Here is a 14,841-nt window from a genome sequence, read left to right as displayed (position 1 = left end):
TTTTCTATTTATTTTTGCCATATATTTGCCCACAGTAATTTTCACAAAATGTTCTGCTTTTATAAATATACTTACAGCGCCTGCTACCACAGAGATAGTCAAAGTACGACTACTTTTGAGCACTCCAACAGCCTGCAAATTAAAACAAAGTCAGTCCAAATTAAGTCATAAAAGGATGAAAGATGCTGGTTGTAAAGGCTGGAATTTCCAGAAGACCTGCCTGAACCAAACGGGGTAGTACGTATTCCCATCTCCAAATTCCCATGTTCAATACACAACCTCTTTGGTTAAGTAGCCTGGTATCAAAACACATTTTTTGCAGCCAGAAAAATCAGATAGATGTGTAATAAGCTGACAAGTACAAGTTCAGGGAACTAGGAAAACTTGATCTTACCTCTTTATGATCCACATTAGAAAAGTCCACTCCATTCACCTCAACAATCTGATCACCAACCTAGAGGAGTTAAACCAAATTTTAGTACAGACACTAGATTAGTACATTTATTAAATGAAAACAGAGATATACTCTCTAACATTCTTAATACAATAATCATAGGTACAGGCAGCGTACAAAGGGAACAGGCTGGAAACTGGCCAGGCTTGCACATTTTCCTATATTAACATTTTCTACTGCCACTGTTTGAGACCGAATACTGAGCTTGACGTGGTTTGACCCAGGTGGGCACTCTCATATTGCTAAAATTTAAGAAACTCACATCATTTTAAATGTAACCACAATGTATTTCTCTCCCATGGAAAAAAAAACCCCAAAGCTAGTGACTTCAGTGACCCAGAATCCTTGGAGTAGGAAATACCAAACCAGATTTCCACGTGGTACCTACCTTGGAAGGTGGCATACTTACCTCTAAGCCCACCTCTGATGAAAGAGAGCCCGGCTTAACATTGCTGATAAAAATGCCCGGTTTTTGTGTTGGACCACTGGATATACTGGTGTAATACAAAAACCAAACATTCATAGGACAATATTTATGGAATAATAGACTGTAATACAGTAAGATGTCTTAGTTGTTTTCTCATAATTTATTTCTGACTAAAAAATATTTTGGTGGTATTAGCCTAATTTGAAACAAACACTGAAATCTGCCAGTACACACTCAATGTTTATCATCCTACTTCTGTATCCTTTACATCACTAAACTGTGATTTAAGAAAAAGCTAAAAGAAAAATATTCAAGCTCCTGTTTTTTACTTCAGATGTTCAAACTAACACAGTAGACACTGTAGGTCAGTACAAGGGACTGGAACACTAATGACATTCAACAACAAGCATGTGACAATGAATAATTACTAATTGCTTGAATATTTACTCACTGAACTGTGGTACACTATACATATAAAACAATGTTATTTTTCAGAATTATTTATTAGAAGCAAGAAATACATTTCAACTAGGGGCCAACATCTAGTCTGGAAACTTTAAGTGGCAATCTAAGCTGTGCCCAGACACGGGAATAATTTTTGTAGCTAACATATCCAGCAGGTAATGTTGAATGTTCCCTCCAGGTCTGTAAATAATATTTTTTAAAAAAAAACCTTTAGATCTTGCAAATAATACGAAAGAAAACTTACGCTTATAGAAAATACTCCATGCAGTTCTAGCTTGATAACTTCAACTATATATAAGAAATCCTACAATTATCCCTTCTGCCTCAAAACCTCCATAACTAGCTGCCAGGACAGGAGCCTGAGAAGTATCTGTTCAGATTTCTAGAAGTCTTAAAAATTCAGCATTACTTTTAGGAACTCAATATAGCTGTGTGATGGCTTCTCAGCTCTGAAAAGGGTCACAGAAAGCAGTCTCAGTTCAGGGAGTGAACCTGACACTGGACAGTGCTGGAACTTGATACATCACATAACAGCATCTCAAAGCATTTTAAAACATAACAGCGTTTAGAAGATCCAAAAACTGCTCTTATTTTTAAATTTAAAAGATTTTTTTTGGTTTTAAGTCAGAACTTTTAACACAGGTACTTATGCTTTGTGTAATAATACATAATGTGTGCCATAGATATCCTCCTGTTCCCATTTGCCTTTATGATCCAGTGTGGCTCTCTATTTTCCTGATAACCTATCAATGAAGTATGGAAATAACTGCCTTGGATGTCTCACTTAAACCACTCAACCACTGACATTAAATAGGAAACATGTACCCACCTGCATCCCATGCCTTTTGTACCAATCAAGCTAATGAAGACTTTCTTCTCTTTATTGTCTCTCCCTCCCGAAGAAGCAAGACCAGCAACACTGCCCTTCCCTTCCTGGAGGGGGATTAAAAAATGCTGCAGATGTTAGTTTGTGTGGAAATATCAAGACTACTATAAAACTCCACAAAGCCAAGATCAGACCTTGCCAACACCAAGATAAGATTCCTCTGAGGTCCTACTGGAGATGAATGTTAAATACAGTCATTTCAGTGGAACTTGCATGGTTGAGGTAAAATACTGAACTTATCTTTCTGTTTGGAGAAGACTGTTTAAATAGTCAAACTTTGTCTTCAGAAAAGGGTGAAGGAAAATTAAGGGAAAGTGATACGGCAAAATAATCATTTAGATGTTCCCTGACAAAAGAGCTGGAAAAATACATGATAGCATTTGCTATATAACTAAGTCTTTATTCCTGAAAACAGAAGACTGGTAATTGTGGTCTCTCTTTTAACTGCTGCAAGACACAGAAGTCAATTTCATTCATACCTGTCATTCCTCCACTATTACAGCTAAAATAGGCCAAATAATCTGTTAAAGATTTGTACTGTAGAATTATAGCCTGGTAAGTTAGTAAGCCCCAGCAAAATAAAGCACCAATTAAGAGTAAAAGATATTTCAACTGATCCTGCCCTTTCCTTACCTAATGATTCTAGAATCATTTCATATCCCAAAAGACGTTTCTCCCAGAATGCTTGTAACAAGATACTGCATCATAGAAATACATACAATAACTTCTGTGAAAAGGTCAGAACCATTACAGATTTCTCAAAATACATCTTTATAAAAATGTTGATCTCTTACCCCAGAGTCTGACACAAACTGGTCCACATGTTGCCATTTAAGGGGTTCATCTGCTGAACTGGAAGGGAAAAGTAGTTTAAAATAATGGTGACAAAACAAATGTGAATGTATTCAAGAAGCTACTTTGGAATGTGGCCTATTCTGCATCTACAAGTTCCTTTGGATACGATTCACAACAACTGGTTTATTTTCTAGCAATTCAAACAGAACATCAAACAAGCATACAACTATTTAGGCTAGTAAAGCCAGTCAAACATAAACTTGAGAAAATCTCAACTGAAACGATTTTGGGAAACTAAGAATGACTGTGAAAATAATCATAACAACTTGTACAGCTTATACAAACATCTATGCAGAAAGATACCTCCCATCATTAACATTTCTCAAACATTCCACTTAAATGTTCAACTGTCCAACAAAAACTGGAAGAGGACAATAATTTAAATTTTTTCTAAGCTCTGACGCAACCCTCGAGTGTTACGTACATAGAGAAGCAGTGAAGCTCTCTGTTAAGTTAGTTGCATTGATAAGGAAATTTCCAGGTTATATCCACAAATGATGAGGAAATAGAAAATGCTTCATTTAAGTAGGCAACTGGCATAAGTCAGAGTCATCAAACAAGATATTTGCCTGTTTATCACAAAGGATATGACATTTTCATCAGCTATGGAGATGCCCATTCACACATTTTCAAATATACAGATAAACACAGAAGTTCTTTGGATATTGAAGAGAGTACGTGAAAATTAATAAGCTGATTTGTTTTCAAATTAAATATCATTACCTTTTGACAGGTATCATGCCAACATCTGAAAAAGAAAAATACTGTTAAGTAATGTTTTCTACAGATCACCATCAATCTATTAAAAGCAAACTTTAGTGATATGGGTGATTTTTTGTTACTTACGTCTTACTTTTATGGACACTATTTTCTTTGTACGTATGAGGTTTATGACTTCTTCATGTGTGCACGATGAAATGGAATATCCATTTATACGAACTATCTCATCTCCAACCTCAAAAATGAAAGGGAGAAGAATAAATTGTAAATTAACATTAAAAGGTTTTTAAGCAATGACACAATCTGGCAATCATTTTGATGCAAAGGTTTGATCATGTTGAGTCCTGAATGCTTTTTTTATTTCAGATAACGTCCAGATCAGATTTACCTGTACTTGTTTGAACTTAATATTTAAAACCAAAATGGCAGATTAATGGCCAAACAGCAATTTTATAAATATATCTAGTCTCTACACATCAGACTTATACCCCACAGATTATCTTAAATACAGGTGTCTGTATTTCAGTCCAATAATTTTGGAGTGCTTTTCAGTTTAAGATTGCTTTTACCATGTGTTCTCTGAAATACCTTCTCAACTGTTTTGATCAATAGGAAACTAAACGTGGTCTCATTACCTTGCCTGATTCTGATTCAGAACAATGTATTCTTTTAATGGAATTTACCTTGTTTTAAGGTGCAACCTCTGATTAATTATGCTAAGTCAGGTACTAGCAGAATGAATGCTTATTCTGGGGTGCAGTAGCTTAGGTATTCTTGAATCATCTACATCAGTTACAAAATTGCATGCTATTCATGTGACAGATTTTGAAGTGTTTCACAGCAGCAACCCATCATATACTATGGTTGAGAAGATGGTACCACTGCCCTACTGTGACCCCTACACTGTGACATTCCCCCTGTTGTATGAGATGAAAGAAATAGGAAAACTTGAAACAGAAACACAGAAGGAAAGCACCCATCAGATAAAAGGCACTTCTATCACTTATTCCTAAGCTACCCATGCCTCTGTATATATGCTATATTGGGGCTCCATGGGTAACAGGGAGCATAGTCAGATACAGAACAGACCAAGAGCATGCAGTCTGAACAGAAGAAATGAAACTATCCCCAAGGCAAATTTTGATGAAGATAACGACTTAAAGGAGCAGTAATTTGCACTGTCCCCCACCCTGAAGGATTGGCTATGGTTCTCTGTACAGATACCGTCCCTCTTTGACTATCTTCCAAACCTATGTGCCTTTTGTCTCACAAAGTGGGTATACAATGGACTGAAAAAATGAAATTTTCCACACAGTTGTGCAGGGAAAGATTCAGGAGTTTTACTAACAGAAAAAAGCAAAGAAACAGGTATTCCAGAGGAAAAAAAAAAAAGAAAAAAGTAGGTAACTAAGTATATACTAGGTAAAAGATAACCCTCGTTGCCAGTTTGTACCACCTGCCTCAAAGCAGTTCAATATTGTTCTGAAAAAAAATCAAGAGAAAAACATCTATTACAAAACTCTTACCAAAAAAATTACAGCAGAAATACAAGATCGACTAAACTATCCTCCAGCATCTTTATACTAGTATACTGCACCAAAAAGAAGTAACGTATCTGGAAGCAAAAGACTGCAGAAACAAATTGCATGGTGCCCTCAATTTATCTCCAGGACTCATTATCTGATCCAAAAACAGGCCAGCTTTACACAGAAACTACGTATGCCCTGGTATATTAATTAAGGATAAAGACCATTCTCTACAACTGAAGACAATTCCTCCAGAGCAGGGTGGCTTTGTGTAACCCGCTCTCTAGTAACCACCCCTGGCATGTGTTATCACCTGAACTGCATAATGCTTGCTGGCATAGACCAGAGGCCACACTGGGGACCACACTAACATTTATCAGCAACCAAATGACAGCACTCCAAGAATATTCCCTGGCAGTATTCAATTTATTATTGTAGAACAGACAGGGTGCCATAAGCTTTCAGCTGCTTCTATAAAATTTCAAATCTTATTTTTCAGAATACACAAAAGAACTAACAGAGCTAATGTTTATTTGGTGACAAAATGACAGCACATCATTGAAAACCTTGTATTTCAAAAGGCTTCCCTTCCTCTAATATAAATCCAAATTTGTTATGAGATGATGACTAGACTAGAAATTTCCAAGTTTCTATGAACTCTGCCTAATGATCCCCTTAGCCAGGTAGAGTGAGAAGGAATCGGGATGGGAACATTGTCCACTTCATTTAAGGTTGTAACTTACTAGCTGCTCAGGAAAACACTGAAAAATGCCAAGTCTTGACTAGAGCACCATAAGCAAAGACTTTTACCTAACCACGTGACACGACTGTGTGAAAACTGGCGTTTACTCTCTTCCACCAGGCAATGCAAATCAATCCTCTGCACAGTAGGATATACAAGTGATTACCAGGAAATGGCTTTAACAACAAACCGTAAACAATACCCTCTTATACTTCTGTACTTTAATCTCCATAAGAACAAAGTCAAATACTTTGGCTTTACTGCTCCCCAGTAGAGTTTCTTATGCACTACTGTGAATATTTATTACATAGAAATGTATCAAAATGCCAACCTGATAGCTAACAGGACTTTTCTCATTAACATCAACAGAATATGACTCAGTTGTTGATCAATGAAACTTTGTGTGCCTCCTCACAAGTAGGTCTGGTTTTATGGCAGCATTATCCCTAGTTAATGATTGCCCTACACCCATGTTCAGCTTAACATGTTGGACTTAAAGACACACTTTCAAGCTGCCAAATTTCAGTTTAGGCTTAAGTTTTCCATTCTGGTATCCACATCAAGCTGATTTCAAGTTTCAGCAAAGCTAAAGCAACTAGTCCTAAACAACAAAGTTTAGGTAGAATGCATTGTCATGCTCATTCAAAAAATAATAATCTACAATTACTTCGTAGCACAGGCTCTGTGCTTGCACTTTAGGTTTGGAAAAGGTCCTTATACTACAAATTAAGAACACGATTTTTTACAGTCTTGGCGAACATCTTTATTGACTAAAAAGTTTAGGGGAAGAGGTAGGTTCACCATAACACATTGGGTAAAAGATAATATAAAGACTCTGGCTATACTAGTTCTCATCTGGGGAAAACTTCCCTTTTATCCACTTCCTTTGGGACTGTCAGTGCACTAGTTGTGAACCACAGTACCATCAGTTGTGAACACACTTTCAACTGCTGCTGCAGAAGATCAGAAGAGTTAGCTCTTCCAGAATGCAGGAGACCTACCAGGAAGAGACAGGGATGAGAAACTTCACCCTGCTCTAACCACTAAGGTGGTGCCAAAAAATGTCTTAGTGCAAAACCCCCTATCTACTTACAGAATTAAAGACTTCATTGTAATATTCACAACAGTATTACAATAAATATTGTAACCTTTAACACATTTGTTAAGACTGTGCCACTTTAGATAAAAAAATAATAATAAAAAAATGGGTCACAGAGTTAAATATAACATTTTTTTGGGTTTTGGGGTTTTTTGAGCCAGATAGTTCTGGTCTCCTCCATAGAAACTTTCCAACTTTACTGTCACTGAGAGGACAGAAGGTAACACCACCTAACACCACCACTCTTATTCAGACTAAGTAAATGATCTACTGTGGCCGTACAGACTAAACCCTACAGTGCATCTGCTGTTTTCTCCATCACACAAATTTGACGGGAGCATCTGTGCCTGAAAAAAAGTGAAGTAGTCATAGTTTAGCTCACTGAGGAATAGCTTCCTCGTATGTTACCAACAGTTTCAGGGAAGAAGTAGGCACAGCTAGAGACTCCTCCTCTGGCACTGCACAGGTCAGCACCAAAAGCCTAAATTTGCATCACCCCACTTATGTGAGAGGACAGAGTAGAAATGGAAGTAGGAATTCCTCAGTTTGGCCTGTGTCTTTGAGGCCGTCACATTAATACACATTCTGACAGGTCTACACTTGGGTGACAGGACACTGGACGTGTCATCCCTTTCTGCCTTTTTTCATAGGTAGAAAGTATTATCAAATCTTCCTACTGTGAACTGTTCAGCTAAAATGAACCAAAACCAAAAGTCCAACAAAACAAGAAACCACCCACTTGTTTTCTTCACTTCTTTCACAAACTTTTCTGCTTCTGGGAAGTGTCACATTCTCTGCAGTAGAAGTCATTACAAACACATCCACTGCACCAGCATAGCTCACGTAGCGCAGTTTCCTCTCCAGTGAACTTAAAGATTTTTAACTTACACAACACAGCATCAGAAAACTATGAAAGCAAAGAAAATGCAGTATGTGACTGTTCTGCTGGAGAGAACACGCTTGCACAGGCAGAACACGACCGTGGTGGTCCCCAGCCCCAACCAGCAGGACTGCTGCTCCACCTGCTGGACATCCAAAAACCTCACCCGGGGCAACGGCCTGTGTGCAACCTGCAGCACTCCTAGGAGCTTGACAGTTTTCATTTAAGCCAGTCAGATTTTTAACATGATCTTTAATAAGAGCAGAAATAGGTCAGTACTTAAAGGCTTTCGAACATATGACCCGAGGTAAAAATGCAGAATCAGAGAAAGAAAAACACATGGGGTCTACAGTTCAGTGTCACAGCCCTGACAGCTCTCGCTATGAAAGAACATTCACTCAGCCAACTTGTTCCGAACGTTCAAAACGACGTTCATCCATCCACCCACTCCACAGACCTGGCAGCCACGCCACTGCAGTCCTCTTTTCCCTAAAGATATGCCACTAAAGTCTAAGCTAGTTCCCCACCCCAAAACCAAGAATTTAGTCTAGAGCTGTTCAATTGCCCTCTACACTTCAGAAAATCCACCATAAATAACGCATCTTTAGGACTGGGATTAGCAGTGGCAATGTGACTGTACTGCCAAGAAGCAAAATGTCTCAGAGACGAGTCAGACTTGTGGCACTGAGCATAAAGACACAATATCCCCTACAAACCCAAACAAAACAAGACTCTCCGCCTGTTTAGGATTCTGCTGGTGATTCTCAGAAATTGTGGGAAAACAAGTGACCTCTACTTTTCCAAGGCAGGTTGAGTTCCTCAACAATAAAATGCTGAAAAATCTTCCTCTATTCCCCATTCTGGCCTCTCTCTGGATTATTTCATTGCAAAAATACCAGAAGCTTGTGTACAACTAAGTAAGTATGCAATCTCAACCTCATTTGATCTATCTAGACTCTTCTTCTTGATCTTCTGTATTTGGTGGTGGTGGAGCTTTTTGTTTGCTTTTGGTTTAGTTCAAGATCCCTCCTTTACTCACATCTTTCACATTATGTGGGCTATAACAGACCAGGGAGCCTGGGTTTGCACAGACTCAGCTTTCTAACAGGGTAACCTAACCTACTGTTATTATCTCCAATGCCTCAACACACAGAAGCATCCCAGTTTTAGGACTGCAAATGGTAGTCATTTGTGAGTCACTATATCGCTTCTGCATCAGCAGAACTAGTGTTGCTCTGAGGATGCCATCATTCACTAAGCAAGTCACATCTGTTGGTATTGTATCATCTCCCTAAAAGGAACACTTACAAAGTTATAAATGCAGCCAAGAGCATATTTTATTTTTTCCTCCCATATGGGAATGAGCTTTCCCCATATAGATATATTTAATACTGCTCTTCGCTGAGCTTCAGAAACAAGATGAAAAGACAGTCTAATATCTTTGGTCATCCTAATGACATTTATGTTACTGACAATGTGACTGATGGTGCATTAGAAATAACCCAGTCCAGGCTGAACTACAGGAGACGTATAGGCATGTAACAAATTGCTTCTCTTTAGGACACTTGAACAGCTTTTTTCCTGAAAAAAAAGTGTTCATATACTGAAGTAATTAATAGTATCACTGTATACCAACCTCCTGAATCAGCAGCATTAAGTCTGCAGGATTGAGCAGAGTAGAACAGTAGCAATTATTTTGTTATTATATAATTACTGTTTCCACTTTCCCTATCAAACAGGGAGATGACAGACTTTCAAAAAATAGCTGCAAATCTAAATTTTCCCAGGTAAAATGCCTACTATTCGTAACTTTTAACATGAGAAATACAATATTTAGTTTCAAGGAAACTGATGGGTTTTTACATAACATAAATGTTTCAAATTTCTCATTTTGTATACTTCTTCCACGTTTATCATTTCATACCAATCTCCATCTCTTTGTATTCAGCAGAATCCCCACAGACATAAGTATCAGAAAGCAGAAGGGGAAAAAAGAATAGTACATTTCTTCATAAAAGGACAAAACACCTGCCTTTTAGAGAAACTGTAGTCAAAAAAAATAAAGTCAAAACTACAAATGCCTCAGTAAGCCTTTATGATTATTCAGTCATTTTAAAGTACCTTGGAAACTACTTCAAGGAGAAATCATGCAAAACGAATTGGAATTTTTTAAAAAAGCAGAAGGACATAGAAGTGATGGTATAATAGAAGATCATTATACCTTTCTCAGATAGCATTTTTGAGATAGAAAATGTGTAGAGATTTAGTTAAATAAAGCAGGTGGGTGAAATTTCAGAAGCAGTTGGCTTTACTGTGAGACAGCAATTTAGAACAATGGACTGCCTGTCAGCTCTTGCTATTCAGTTGGGTTACGAAAGTACCTGGTGCCACCTATTATGAAGGCACTTCAGGCTGAGCTTTAACACCAGGCATCAAAAAACGGAAGTCAGACAGTTACAAGAGCTGCAAAGCACCATCTGCACATATTAATACATAGAATCTAACCCTAACAAAGTCAGTCTCAAGTGTATTTCCCCCTTATTTTCCCTACTTTCTCTACCAAACTCCAACTATGTTCTGAGTTGTTAAGTTCGTACAACCCAGCCCAAAGATCCTTTACAATCCCATTCACTGTCACCAACATGTAGTACAATGGCCTCAGTCACAGGAAGCCAGGAGAGCCTTTTTCTGCACCAAGGAAAAATTAAAATCGACATCCCTACAGCAGCACAACAACTGAGCATAACTCCTTATCTACCAATCATGTCAAAACGTTAGTCTGCCACAAGCAGAGGAGCAGAGCTGCAACACAGCATTAAGATGAATGTACTAGCATGACAGTTTAAGACAGTGGCCATTAAGTCCTTTATTGCTCAGCATCTTTAATTCCTTCCAGTATTTTTCAAGAGATGTTTTCAAATGCCATACAATTGACTGGTCTGACTTTTTCTGTTTCCTACCAGTGGTGGAAGGATGCAGCTGGAATCTCTACTGAGCTGATCACTAGGAGCTTTTGTAGTGCAAACCCTGGGAAGGTGCATCAATGCACTTTTCCAGAGTTATCCACTGGCAACCCCCATGCTTAGAAGTAGGCTACCAACACTTTCAGCACAGTGTTTGCAGTGTCCTATACCACTCTCTCAATTCTAAATAAATACAGAATTTGTGGGGTATATTCCCTGAAATTGTGGGTTTGTTCCAAGGAGTTTCTAAAAGCATCCCGTAAGCCAGTCATGCTTCTGTCCAGAGCAGGCTGCCAGAAGATGGGACTAATTCAGTGGTGTATCTGAAAGGGATATATAGGTTCGAATGCACAAACAAAAGGGCATGTGCATGTATGCAAACAGAGAGAGGGACATTTATTTAAATTTTAGAAAGTTCTCAGCATCAACTATACAAACATGGAACCCTAACTTGGATTGTCTTTTTGACAGAAGGGTTTTCTTTGTTTGTTTGTTTTTTTAAGCTAAGAGAGTTGTAGGGTTACCCTAAAGGGTATCTACAAAACTCATTAGTTTAAACACTGTAATAATTCATGCCATTCTAACACATTCTTGACTAGTATTAAATATAACCCTTAAACATCAATACTTCCAGCAACTATTTGCACTCAACAAAATAAAATTACCCAGACCTATCAGCCTTTCTAGTGAGAAACAGACCTTTAAAACACCTTATCAGCTTTCAAAGCATAGCAAGATGCAGATGATTGCTACAGCAATTGCTCACTCCTTTCTTCACCAAGATATGTATGAGCAAGAAACAACATATTAAAACAACCAACCAAGCACTCAAAACTTCATGAACACAAATCACGTAAGTACCGATTAGAAAAAAAATGTGGTTTTATACCTAATTACTTTTTCCAACCTTGTTACAGTTCATTTATATAAAATTTAATCACTCAAAGTGCAATTCTATGCAGTACAAAGGATATTGGAAATCATTAAAAATAGCTTCTCCCTTTCATGCACTTGCATTGCATAAACCAAAACCTCCCATAATTTATACATGAAGTTCAAATAAACACTTAATTACACAAATTATATCTGTACAAGGTAGAATTAACATTTTTAGTATTTATATGCTGTTCTACATTTAATCAGAATTTGGCAACTTAAAGCTCTCTTCCACAGAGTTAAGAGATCTTTCTTTCCACCTGCTTATATTTGACTGTTGCTGCTCATGAAGTATAAACACTCTAGAAAGCCCTTTTATCTTCAAAAATTATCATATCCCAAGTATGAAAAAACGGTTTACTTATCAAAAATGTTGAAAAGTACAGTTTTAATAACTTGATTCACCATTGGTATAATGGTATTTGCTATGGCACTGACCTACATATTTTATTACAAGAAACAAAAAGCACTTTAGTGCACCTTAGCAATTGCTGTTTCTAAATAGTAAAGAAAAATTTTTAACTGCTTGCTGCCCTAACATTGTAACAAAAAGCTTTTTGTAGCACAGCAGCCATTACCATAATTTTCTTACCTGAAGTCCAGCATTGTCTGCCTGTCCCCCTTTAACTAACTGGGAGATGAAGAGGCCACAGCTAAATTCCACTCCACCTCTTACACTTATTCCAAGTCCTTCAGGATGCAAACGATCCAATCTCACCTCTTTCAGCTTTCTGCAAAAATGGAAGATACTTAACTGTTCAGATGCATAACACATTGTGGCAATAGTAAAAGTTACACATTATTTTTCTCTTGTAATATATAAGCATGAAAAAAAGCAAGCTGACTGAAGTTTGGATGGATGAGTGTTAGCTAAAGCCAACAGATATTTTTCATAAGAAAAGACATATGCAACTGTTGAAGCTGTCTGCTTCTAGAGGGTTAGAGTTATAAGATTTTTTTATTATTATTAAATGCAGAAAAAATGAGAAAAGTTTGTTTCAAGTGGAAAGTATAATTTTTGACTCCTTTAGCCTTTACCCCTACCAAGATTAAACTAGCTGGCAAACAGTTTAAAGTAGCTCAAAACCATACTTCTAGCAAATATAGCAACAGTGAAATAACTATGCCTACTCTACACAGGTGGTTGATATTTAACTTAGAACTTATCTGAAGACTCAGTCAGTATTTCCTGCTTGTATTTAAGTTAGCTGCATTGTTCTACGTTCTCTTACCGTGATCTTTTGGGTGTAAGTTGATCATATTCCACCTGGTGTTTTAATGGGATAAGTGGGCGGATGGCATCAAATAGAGGCAATCTGCTCGGTTCATTAATCACGAGTTTTAGGTCCCCCACAAGCACTGGGAGATTCATAGATCTACAAAAACACAATGACAAAACAAGCACAGGTAATCAACACCCCAACAAAAATCACCATTTAATAACTTGCCGTATAAGTGGCTTCAATACTTGTGTGTCCCTTCAACCTACTAAAAAAAGTTACTTATGCAGATACTGGTTTAACCAAAGCAAAACAGCCTCTGAGAAAGCAAGCCTTCTGTAAGCAAACAGGAACAATACCTACCTTCTTCAAAATAACTGAAATCTCTTATATACTGTCTGTATCTTTTAAGGTCATGCACATCACTTTTACAGGTGACACCTTTAATGTCATTCTCAGAGTCCTGAAAAGATTTATGTAACCATTTGGAAATAACTTTCTAGATCAGATACACCTGCCTATTAGATTTTTGTTTCCTTACTAGTTAGGAATCTTTCTAAGTTAATCTAGCCTACAAGCTCCTTCCTTTCCTGAACTTTGGGGACTGACAAACTTTTGACTCGGGGCATGTGTGTATACGTGTGGGAAATCACAATACTCAGTAGTTTGAGCAAAAACTCGCTTTAAGTTTTAAATTTTTTTTCAAATAAAAATTGAACCCCCATGAACCAATTAACAACATCTACAGAAGTTAAACTGATGTCAACATCTGGTTTGAGAGCTACGCAAAGTAGTCTTATTGATACTGATCAGCACTGAGATAATTATAGGTCTAGAAAATGTACACTGCTGCCCAGCTCCCTAAGGTTCAGTGGAGCTGTTCCTACACAACATCAAGTTAAACTCTGTCTGTATTATTTGCTGTTCCCTCTCTCATAATTTACATTTCCTGGCATACAATATTTCTGAGGCATATGCAATGAAAATAAAGATCAGGAGACACATTATATGGGATTGAGGTCAAATACTTTTGGAAACGCCGTTCATAGTGAAGCAGACGTTAAGTGTTAACTCCAACAGCAACTGCACGTATTTTTGCCCTGGAATACTTCATAATGTACTCCAAAATAGTGATAGAACATCAACATGTTCACAGAGGCATCGGAAATACTGCTGGAGTCATTGCAATTTCGGAAACTGAAGAAAAGTTACTATAGGCATTGTTCATTTTGTAACTGCAAGAAGATTTTAAATAATTAAGAGCTACTGAATCAACCAGCTTTCCAAACAACAGGCTTTATGAATGGAGAAGCAATTAGACAGACCTGAGTGAAACTGAATCAGATATGCAGCTGAATACACCCATAACTATAGTTCAGTGCAAACATCAGATGGAAACGTCTACATTTCACTCAGCTGAAATGCTATTAATTAAAAAATGAATGGAAACAATGCCTATCAGAGCCACTTGTCTATGATGAGTGGAAAATATATTCTCATCTTCTTTGAAAAGCAATGGATTAGAGGCTGATCTCATTTACAACAATACAGGTCCTAAGCAACCATGGTTTAAATCAGTTCAGTAAAAGGATTGGTAATAGGCCTATCACCTTACCATTTTTCCCCATTATGTTGTAATAAGCCAGAGCTGTTAAACATGACAAACAG

The 14,841-nt window shown here is 37.4% G+C and overlaps 1 protein-coding gene across 5 annotated transcripts in view; it reads right to left on the bottom strand.

Moving 5' to 3' along the window:
* USH1C (USH1 protein network component harmonin) overlaps positions 1 to 14,841 on the bottom strand; it is a 52,161-nt gene that overhangs the window by 32,393 nt on the left and 4,927 nt on the right. For all 5 annotated transcript variants that reach the window (XM_040609137.1, XM_040609136.1, XM_040609138.1 and 2 more), the window contains exons 3-11: positions 13,186 to 13,329; positions 12,546 to 12,684; positions 3,934 to 4,042; positions 3,811 to 3,835; positions 3,027 to 3,084; positions 2,176 to 2,279; positions 864 to 948; positions 395 to 454; positions 76 to 132 (exon numbers count right to left, since the gene is read on the bottom strand). In XM_040609137.1, the coding sequence (XP_040465071.1) occupies positions 76 to 132; positions 395 to 454; positions 864 to 948; positions 2,176 to 2,279; positions 3,027 to 3,084; positions 3,811 to 3,835; positions 3,934 to 4,042; positions 12,546 to 12,684; positions 13,186 to 13,329 (781 nt within the window). The remainder of the gene's footprint in view (positions 1 to 75; positions 133 to 394; positions 455 to 863; positions 949 to 2,175; positions 2,280 to 3,026; positions 3,085 to 3,810; positions 3,836 to 3,933; positions 4,043 to 12,545; positions 12,685 to 13,185; positions 13,330 to 14,841) is intronic.

Source organism: Falco naumanni, chromosome 10, assembly GCF_017639655.2.
Source record: "Falco naumanni isolate bFalNau1 chromosome 10, bFalNau1.pat, whole genome shotgun sequence".
In the NCBI taxonomy this organism is placed as follows: Eukaryota; Metazoa; Chordata; class Aves; order Falconiformes; family Falconidae; genus Falco; species Falco naumanni.
This window is presented reverse-complemented; position numbering and strand designations above follow the sequence as displayed.